The sequence below is a fragment of the Macrosteles quadrilineatus genome, unplaced genomic scaffold (assembly GCF_028750875.1).
Source record: "Macrosteles quadrilineatus isolate MER2022 unplaced genomic scaffold, UCM_ALF_1.0 Scaffold_8__2_contigs__length_117827958, whole genome shotgun sequence".
In the NCBI taxonomy this organism is placed as follows: Eukaryota; Metazoa; Arthropoda; class Insecta; order Hemiptera; family Cicadellidae; genus Macrosteles; species Macrosteles quadrilineatus.
This window is the reverse complement of record NW_026542601.1, coordinates 110,933,505-110,944,095: the sequence shown is the minus strand read 5'-3', so window position 1 is coordinate 110,944,095 and position 10,591 is coordinate 110,933,505. Positions and strand designations below refer to the sequence as shown.

General features: G+C 36.8%; 1 protein-coding gene and 1 non-coding gene across 2 annotated transcripts in view; one reads left to right on the top strand and one right to left on the bottom strand.

Moving 5' to 3' along the window:
- Positions 1-823: 823 nt before the first annotated feature.
- Trnap-agg (transfer RNA proline (anticodon AGG)) lies at positions 824-895 on the bottom strand. The gene has a single exon. It is a non-coding gene; the product is annotated as a tRNA-Pro (tRNA).
- Positions 896-1,068: 173 nt separating this feature from the next.
- Positions 1,069-10,591, top strand: part of LOC129000660 (multiple epidermal growth factor-like domains protein 8) — a 40,328-nt gene continuing 30,805 nt past the window's right edge. The window contains exons 1-8 of the mRNA XM_054427622.1: positions 1,069-1,185; positions 3,770-3,981; positions 4,497-4,660; positions 5,297-6,275; positions 6,783-6,877; positions 8,109-8,292; positions 9,080-9,217; positions 10,235-10,418. Of these exons, the coding sequence (XP_054283597.1) occupies positions 3,792-3,981; positions 4,497-4,660; positions 5,297-6,275; positions 6,783-6,877; positions 8,109-8,292; positions 9,080-9,217; positions 10,235-10,418 (1,934 nt within the window). The 5' untranslated portion in view covers positions 1,069-1,185; positions 3,770-3,791. The remainder of the gene's footprint in view (positions 1,186-3,769; positions 3,982-4,496; positions 4,661-5,296; positions 6,276-6,782; positions 6,878-8,108; positions 8,293-9,079; positions 9,218-10,234; positions 10,419-10,591) is intronic.

The following is a 10,591-nucleotide window of genomic DNA, read 5'->3' as shown; positions in this document are numbered from 1 at the left end:
TGGAGTGTGGGTGCCTCGAGAGAAAAACCGGAAATGGTCCCATGACCTTCAGGAACTATTGCTTGTAACTTTCCTGGTTATATAAACAAGGACGTCTGCTTGCACCTTAGCTCTTCTGTCTTGTCAAAAGGTCAAAATGTTGTCTTCAGTATTTTAGAGGAAATAAACATCTGTTGTGCCTCGATAGTTGATGATATTAAAATTGAGTAATGCTTACCGAAGAATTTGTTGTGTTAAACAGGATTTGAATATTTAAAAATAAAATATCTGAATACTGTAGATCTTAATGGATGCAAAATTACAGATAAAAAATACATTTGATTTTTCAAGACATTTTGGGTACAATTTTAACCACAGGATAAGGACGTGTTTTTCACATTTGAATTTATTTAATTAACTTTTAATAAATTCAAATTCTTATACAAAACTGAAAAAATTAAAGATCTTATACATATGTGGGCTAAACATTTGTGTTTTATAAACAACATCGTATCAAGAATTTTTGGTAAAAAGTTGTTCTGGAAATTGAACCGACAATTTATATAGCATGATACAAATTTTTCCATACTTTTTAGTAAAACACCTTGTTTGTTAACTAGTTTTTGGGTTTTAACCAAACAAAATTTTTGAGGCTGGAATAAAATTAATAATTTAGTATCCTCAATCTAATATGGTACCTACCATGTTTGACTGTGCCAACATTTAAAATAATTTTTTTTATAAATGAATCGATTCTTTATAAAAAATGTTATGATATAAAGCTTTCTGCCTGCTCAAAACGCATCTTGAATTCTCGTGCAAGTTTTTTGCAACAAAAATTTTAGGGCTCGTCCGGGATTTGAACCCGGGACCTCTCGCACCCTAAGCGAGAATCATACCCCTAGACCAACGAGCCATGTTCGAGCGCAACGATATTAGCGTAGATGGCAGTACATGGCCATCCAGCTGTGATTTCGAACTGATGTTTTTTGTTTTCATGCATGACGTCACGCTGTCAGTTCAGTGTTCAGTCAGTTTCAGATCAGGATCAGAAATGCGAAATGCAGAGATTCATGGCCGATGATAGTCCTTCTGGAGTAAATGCGAAATGGAGATTTAAAATTGTTGTTTGCTGATTAAGTAAACATAAAGTGTGATGATATTATAGAACAATTTGTGTTATTGGAACCATCAAACTTCTTTCAGGTAAATTTAAGTGTAGTTGTTTCCCTCTACTTTAAATCAATTTAGGCTAGTGTCACGTTGGATGAATGTTTTTATGGGCAAGATAATTAATTTACTCTTAGATTATTTTTTTTCGTTAACATTAGGCTATACCAACAAACGGTTTTATTCCCCATACATTTGTGTGGAATATGAGTAATTTAGTATTGATCGAATTCCAGAGTCATCTCTCCCTCTGATAATTTTAGGCTACAGTGGAAAACCTAACCTTATTGTTTTGGTTCTGTCAAACTAGTAATTTATTTGACTTCTTAGTGAAAACTTCTTAATCTATGGTAAATTTTAAAATGGTACTTATTTATGACACAAACATAAGGCTATTCTAGAACTAGTTTCAAATAAAGGCTAATTGAAATCCTTTCTGACTCCACGGTCTAAGTAGGCCCTAGGCCAAAGTTATTTGTCGATGGTATTATCGATCAAAAAATATCGATCCGATAAGTTAGATAATCAAACATAGGTTAGCGGTAATTATTTAATATGTCTACACTGGGATATGATGTAATTTTTAGATGTCTAAGTTTACCCTAAGTTACTTAAAAATTTTTTTGCCCTGAATCCGAAAATGCAATCAGTTTTTGTCGGAGAGATTCCTAAGTGGCCGTACATTTAACCATAGATCTGGCGGTCATTTTATTCACCAGTGGCGGGTATATTTTGGCGCTTTTGTAGTGGTATCATATATTTTGCCACAGAACATTTATTTGTGAATATAAGTACACACATATATATATTTTCTATTTCAGTGATGAATTTAGAATATAATAATATAAAAATATTCTTTTTCTAGCAATGCGTTTAGGAGGTTGCGTAGCAAAAGGTTTGCAAATTTTTGGATTATGCAAATTAGAAATTTCAAAAGCAACCCACAAGAAAACCACAAAATAATTGTTTACACATTTTATCTAAATGTAAAGTTTGTGTGAAATATGATTCCCTACGTAGAAATATCAATGTTTTTTAAATACTCATAAAAATAAAATTATAAAAAAATAAATTCTTCATACGTATGATTTTGAAAAACTACCAAATTTCTTTTTGTCACGTAGGAAATAATAGAATGCATCAACAAAAAATGAAATGATACTGTACAATAGGTAATAAAAAGACCTTTCTGAAAATATATAGTTATATTTAGTTGAATTCTAAAATGTCAGAGAAATTTACGTCGGAGTATAATTTTGAAGATTTTTTTACAAAAACATAATATTTATGACATTTTTAAAAACAAATAAAATTTTTACAATTAACCTTATAGATTCACAGGGAATTGTAGGGAATTTATTGTAGTTTCAGAATATGTACTAATATTGTATACAATTTAATTGACAATCGCCAAAAACAGCTGTTTTTGTAGTCAGGTGACCAAAACTTTCCACCGCCAAAATCTATTTTGAGCTCTCTAGTTTTTCAAACTACCGTTTCTCGCTACATAATACTCACTGAATAATGTTTTATGCATGAAAATGAATCCTCAGAATCTCATCTTTCTAATGGTATAAGATTTATTGCGTTTTAAAACTGTTTTCATATTTTAATAATAGAAAAACCCGACCCATGTCATCTTGGTCTATAATCGACCAGCGCCACTGAGAACTCACGTTTTAGTGGTCTAAAATCGACCAGCGCCAGATAGAGGGTTAAATAATTAATATCAAGCTTCAGTTTCGTTGAGTTACCTATACAGATAGGCCTATTAGTGGTTTGGACGCGTCCAAGTTCTAGCAGCGACTAACACAGAAAGGGGAGGAAGGTTTGTGGAGTGAAAACAGCTTTTAGCGGTTTACATTCGATGCTAAACAAACAAAATCACACATGACGACATGATAGCAAAATCAGAAAACAATATGCAATAATTCGATTTGTAAAGCAAATTAATAGACTTTGATGCCGACTAGCCGGGTTAATGGACTATTGCGCAATATCCTGTCAGTCTACCAATTCATCTGCTCGAGGTAACTTAGGTCGTTTTTGTGTAAACATTTTGTTCTAAACAATTCAATAGCCAATGTCTCAAATAGTGCAACTTGTGAATTTGAGATCTTCAAAAGAATTTCCTGTAGCAAGATAGCATAAAGTTATAGGCCTAAACAAATGTTGACTCACTTAAATGGCATCCCTTGCATCGACTTTCTTAATATGAGGCTCAACCAATGGTAACTTAATTGTCAGAAAAATCGGTTCTGCGTCTAATCTGAGAATGTCACTTGGTTCATGTATTTGAAGCTCATTCAGCAGTCTTTCGTGAGTAAATTCACCCCTTTTTTCAACCACTCCTTCATCCATCCTCTTTTCCTCTTCTTTGGCTTCCTCAGCAATGGGATTATCACAAACGCTGCAGCAAAATCACACCACATGATAACTAAACTAAAACATGTCACTGGCCTGAAACTAAACCAGGATTGACGACTTTAACTCAACCGTGGGTTGCGCAAATTTATTGAACTGAGTATGGTCGCTCTTTAATAAGATAGCGCAATATATTGTACGATTAATATTGACAGTGCATGGGCCCCTAACTCATGCACACAATATTTTAATTTAGGCTCAAGTTGAAGCATGCCGTGATGGAGCAATGGCCTCTGCTGGTGTTGGTGCTTGTTGTGGGGCCGCTGGGACGAGCGGTGATGCACAGCGGAAGCTCAGGACCTTGTGATAGGACAAGAAAAGTTCACACGGATACCTGGGGTGTCATCACCGATGGACCTCCAGGCTCCAACTATACTCAGAACTCTCACTGCGAGTGGCTCATAAAAGGTAAACACGTTTTAAAACTACGGCGATTGTCGAGTATAGGCCTATCTCTATTTTACAATTAAGTTACCGGTACTGAATTAAGTAACACAAACACATGCTTTGCACTTCAAGAATCCAACGCTAGTGGGGAATGAACGCTTTGCCAAATACTAGATCATTTTAAAACTAAGATATATTCTGCAAGGCTCTGCTACAAAAATAATGTTTTTTGAGCTTTGGTAGCTAACTTGGGAATTTATGTAATCTATTATTATCTATGTCACTACATTTTCAAAAGCGTTTAGCTGGATTTGGGGTGGACCTATTTTTTACTAATAAATGCAGTTTTGTCTTAAATGATTATAAAGTTATAAAAACTGCCTTGTAGAGACTCAGGAACATGAAGAATGTTTACCAACATTACATTATTTATGATTGTGTTGCAAATTTAAGATTGATAATCAACACCTTGTAGGTTGCGTTATGAAGTTTTTATTCAAAGTTTATTGTCCAATAACCAATGTTAAAACTTACAGCCAACAGCAGTGAGCAGTTTATATCACTCAATTTTACTCTGATGGGAACGGAGTGTTCGTATGATTATGTGTACGTTTACGACGGAGACTCATTCAACTCCCCTGTTCTCGGAAGTTTTAGCGGTAGAACTCGCCCGCAAACTGTCGTTGCCACTTCTGGATTTGTAAGTTATCCTACTTTATATTTTAAATGTAAAAGTAACAGTAGGCTAACAGTAACAATGTAACAATGTGCAGTAAGTTAGGATATTTTGTTAATCGACAGAGCAAACTATGATGAACCGAGACATTGAACTCTTCATGATCATTGTCTTTACAACAAACTACCGTACTTATAACTATGGTACCTTTACTCTACAGGAGTGGTAACGTAAAATTCAGATTAAGTTACTCAAACGAAACGAATAAAAATGCAACCAACAAAACTGCAGTAAACTTTAATTAGTGCTGACATTTTTATACAAAAGCATATCCTGATGTCATAAAGATGTAACTGTTTTATGACATCTGGATTTACTATTTGTCCAACCTTTCATTAAAGTAAAATCTATAACAATAGCCATATAACCATGCTGCGATCCTAGGACTAAGATGTGATCAAATCTTAGTGTTGTTTTCAGGTTATTTTCACTGTTTAATTTATCCCCATCCCACTCAAACATTTTTAAAACTGATTTTATAATGTCGTGATTGAAGTTTGATAGTATAGCACCTCAGGGGAGTCAATTGGTAAAATTAACTCAACATCTGCCAATTATCTTTGTATAAAAGCCTCCAATGTAAAATAATATTTGTTCTAGATGTTGATACTGCTATACAGTGACACAAACTACGTATTGGATGGATTCCGAGCCGAGTATTACATCACAGAGTGTCCAGCGAACTGTTCGAGTCACGGGACATGCTTGGCTCACTCATGTATCTGTGAGAGTGGGTGGGGAGGAGTGGACTGCTCTCAGCCTCTTTGTCCCGACCACTGCGGCGTCTCCAAGGGCCGAGGACGATGTCTCTTGGGTCGGTGTCATTGTTTTACTGGATACTCTGGCCAAGCATGCAGTTTGTACAAGGGCGACCCAGTGGGCAACTCATGGCATCATCTGCACAGAGAAGGTGTGAACGCTCGAGCTGCACACTCGGCCATTTACATCTCCGACACCGACGCACTTTACGTGTTCGGAGGTTACAACCTGAACACCATTCTTGGAGACTTGGTGATTTTCCGCTTCAACCACAGCCAGTGGGAGGACGAAGACGGGAAAATAATAAGTAGTGTTGTTGGTGCGAATGATAAATTAGATGCCAAAAGACTAGCAGCCGTTGGAAGATGGGCTTCTGTCGGTGGTGGGGAGGAGTGGGGGTTGCATCATCGTCAAAATTTTTTCTCAACCTTGTTGTTCACCTCGACCAACGTCAATAACAACTCGAGGACACAAAAACAGCCTGAAGGTCAAAGTGCGAGATTCCTTAGACATGTTGGTGTCGAAGAGTTCACCCTGGGAAAGCCGACACCGAGGTACTCCCATGCAGCTAGTAACTACCCTGGAGGCTTCGTGTTGCACGGAGGTGTGCTGGAGGACGGCAGCTTAGGCTCGGACTTGTGGCTGTACCAGGTGGTGGGGGGTAGATGGACGCGGAGAGCTGTGAACTCTGCACTGCAGCCTCCTCCACTGGCCCGCCACACTCTCACACTAGCAGACGACGGCTGGTTGTACATGGTCGGAGGATCTACAGAACAGGGGATGTTCTCCCCTAAGATATTCAGGATAAAACTGTCCACAGGTTAGTGATAGTGTAATCATTTGTCTTTTTACCAGGCAAAGCAAAGTTTTAATCAGGCTTGTTTGCAAATTTAAGACCTTTCAATTTTGAATTCAAAATAACTAGGCTACTTTAATTTATTATTTTCAAGCAATCACAGTTCAAAATTATTACTGTAGGCCTAACTGTAAATGGCAAACTATACTTTTCTGACTTAATTCATAGTATGAATTAAATGATTACTGTAAATAATGTAAACACTGATAATAATAAGATGAGTTAATCATTGTCAAATTCAGCCAACATTGTATAGGCCTCTGCTCCATTATTGTTTTAGCTATTTTTATTGAGCGGAGCGGAGCTGTTATACCTACTACACTCTTGCTTTTGTGTTACCTCTAGCTAAATTTGGTTTTGCATACCACTAGTTTAATATACTCATAACAATTAACTACTACTTATGTGTAAGACATAGTATAAACATTTAATACTGTCAGGCTTTATGTATTTACGAATGTGTTTTTACAGTGGGAGGGACAGAGGAGTGGGAGGAAGTAGTTCCGAGAGGAGGCAAGGAGCTTGATGTCCGAATGGTGGCTCACTCTACAGTGTATAATCCTCAGGTAAGTCCAAGAATAAATCAGGAGTAAAAGAAGAATCACACTAAATTTCTCTCTTGCTCAATTTGAGATATTTGGTAACAGCCAAAACCTTGGTATTGCACTTTTAGGGATGGACGAGATTGGATTTTTAGTTCAAGACGAGACGAGACGAGATTTTTTATATCTCATAAAATTTCGAGACGAGATCGAGACGGGATTTCCCTTCTCATACACAACGGGAAATGCACGTTCAAAATTTTTACCTGATTTTGTAACATTGGTAGATGACTGTTTAAATACAAAAATAATGATAATAGGCAAGAACAATCTTTTATTAAAAAACATCAGCATAACATTTTTTTATTAATCACGCCTAACTTATTAAAAATGCCTACGATTAGGAAACATAGTGATATCAGTTAGGATAGAGTTCAACTTATCCTAAAATAAAATAAATCATAAAATAAAAGCAATATTAATTTTTATAAAATAGTTACTTGTATTGACTTTTTATAGTAATAAAACATTCCTCACACTGCTTACACTTAACAAAACTTCTCAAATGTTATTAAAGTAATATTATTAAAATAATTAAAGTAATATTTACATGTAAAGAATTAATTAAATAAGAACGCCTTCACAAAGGAAACGCAACTACAACACACTCCTGTATTGCGGGTATTGCATTGACTTTCTGCAGGCGATTTTTAATTTTTTTTTTTTTTTTTTCCTGTCTTGATAAAAATCTCGGCCAAAAAGAAATCTTGTCTCGTGTAACGAGATTTAAAATTTCCCGAAAATTTCCCGAAATTTCGAGACTTGACCATCCCTACTAAGAATAATTTATTTGTTTGGCTAACTAATATTGTCAACTGATAGCCCAATCACAAATAATAGAATTTGAGCCGATAATCTGACCTAGGCAATTATAGATTTTGATGTAGGCGTTGTAACCGCATGCCTCATGTATTCAACAATGATGGTCATAGCTACGTTAACGCAATCTATTCCTGTGAAAACAAATCTTAAGGTCATTCACAAGCCTGTATTAAAAATCAAGCTATTGTTATTTGAGCCTACACCAGGGTTAGTTTTAATTGGAGGAGTGTGTTACATTTTAGTCATGCATCTGTTGGACAATGGGATAGAGGTCGGAAAATAATCTTCTGCATAGGCTAGCTAAGTATCGTGGGCAAGATATAATGTTAATTTCTTTAATCTACCCTCTAATTAGCTATAATCCGAATTCCAGGCAAACACACTACTGGTGTATGCTGGGATTGTGACCAACGTTGCTCGCTTCAGCAAGCTGAGTGACCGTATGTTCTCGTTCCACCTGGAGAGCCGCCATTGGGCAGAGATTCATTACCCTCGCTCGGAATTGCGAGACAACTACCTACCTAGAGAGCGAGCCTTCCACAGCGCCACTGTTATAGGTACGCCTCGGATTTTGCTTTGTGCCTTAGTTTGTATGTTAAAGGGTAGTTAAGATTTAAAACAAAGAATACTGATTAAAAAATTATCTATGACTATTGATACCTGCTTTCTATAAATGAAAATGCACCCAAAATACAACAGGTTAATTTTTAGTCAAATAGGTGGATGAGTGGTTTTAGTTTTATGTTCTGTTTCGTTTCCCTGTTTTGAATCTGGGGGATGTAGGTGTTTAATGTATTATTGAAATAGGTTTGTTGACCTAAAGCTTAAATTCCAACCTGTAAGACCAGAGTTGTATTCAGAGTTCAGTTATCCTTGTCTAAGTTAGCCGCTTTTTCTTCAGCCTTAAGATTCTAACCTAACACGTCTTACATCAGAGTTCATTCTCCTAGCCTTTGAGTGTCCATGATACAAGTGACTTTTTACAAACCCCTACTTAGTAACCATACCTCCATTCCCAGGTGTTGCGGTTTGCATACAATATGCCGATTTACACCCCCTTTCCTCTTCCTTTTGCCTAAAATCTCTTGCACTCCTCGGCCCATTTACTTAAGAGTGGCTCTGCACTCTACCCCACCTTCTAGATGCTGCTGTCTTGGTCTGCCACTGTGTACACAGGTTTCCCCTATTAGTTACTGTCCACATTTAATGGTAATGAATTTCTATCTGCCACCTGCAAATCCTTAAATTTGGGTGGATTAGTGTAAAGTTTTCTAGATTCAAAAGTGAGCAGTAGTGATTCTTTTTGTGACGGAAACATTTATACTTTTTTCATAATGTGTTTAGGTAACTACATGGTAGTGTTTGGAGGCTACACGCATCGCCACAACAGAGAGGAGATTTGTTACGACAAGCATCTCTACTTGTACCACCTCGGCTGTCACACATGGGTGACTCACGACATTCTGGACAACACCGTCAACTGTGAGTGTTTAACTATGCATATTAGGCAACATAACTGGTGTGATTGTTAAATAAATTATCTCAAAAGTTTCATATGAGATAACCTTAGTCCACACAACTGAGTGAGCTCTATGTTTTCCAACAATTAATGTAACTAAATTGTAAAATGAAAATTATGGGAAAAATAATTCATACTATATATCGGTGTTGGCACTATAGACTACTGAGTCGTTTGTCATTGGGGGTTTCAGAAAATTTATCCCTTTGGCATTACAGTGAATGTTGTTGATACTTAAGCCGTGATACAATGCCAGTAAGCAGACAGGTTACAGTTCGGCCAAAATTTCAGTGTGCACCACCAGATTCGGTCTGGGCGAGGGGGTTGCCGGGGGTACTTTTGTGAAAACATTTGTGGCCTGCTACTCAATCACCCCTACCACCAGCATTGCCAATAACCGGTACCCCTATGTTATAGTTCGGCTAGTAGCGACCCGTCCGCATGCACAGAAGTTTTGGCCGAACTGTACATGCCTCTTGTGTATTTCAATTTACCTGAGGCAGGTAACCTGCTTGCCAACTGACTTTGTGTAAAACAATTTCCTAAACAATTTCATACAACAAACCTTTTTAGACAAAAAATTCCTAATAGCTATGATTCTCTAGCTCCCTCTAAAATCATGACGTTTATTTATTTATATCAAATAAAGATAATTCCTACACTAAAAGTCAGGAATGACCTCAATTTAAATTGCTCAATGTCTCTTTCTTTTTGCATTGTGCTACAATGATTAAATGAATTCCTTCTTGCTACCTAAAAGTGACTCGGATCACATCCTAAAAAAGTAGCCTACGGTACTTGATAACAAAGTATTTTTTAACAACCCAACGAAGCTGTTAATTGCCAAGATAACCGATTACCTTTAAATTATAAGGATAGTTTTAGTTTATGTTTGTAAAACAGGTCTATTCCAATACTGTAAGAAGTGATGGGTTGATATGAATGAGTAGATAAATAACCATACTGTACCCCTGCTGCAGCCTCCCACTACCCCAAGGTGCAGGGTATCTTTGGTCATGCGGCAGCACTACGTAACGGCAACACACTGCTGCTGTTTGGTGGTTACCACGGCAACGTCAATGCAGACCTGCTGGCCTACGTCATGCCACCTACAGTAGCTGTGCGACATGGTGAAAATTACGACTCGGAGCAGCTTTGTAGCAGGTAGGAAAAATGTTCTCATAGCAATATCATGACGATTGTCTCATAATTTGGACAAAACAGCTTTAGGCCTATAGCTTTACCCAAACTATTAGTGATCACAAAAACAACAGAGATATCTTATGTGATGCACAATTTCACAAGATTCCTGTCCAAAAATACTTGAAATCAATTGG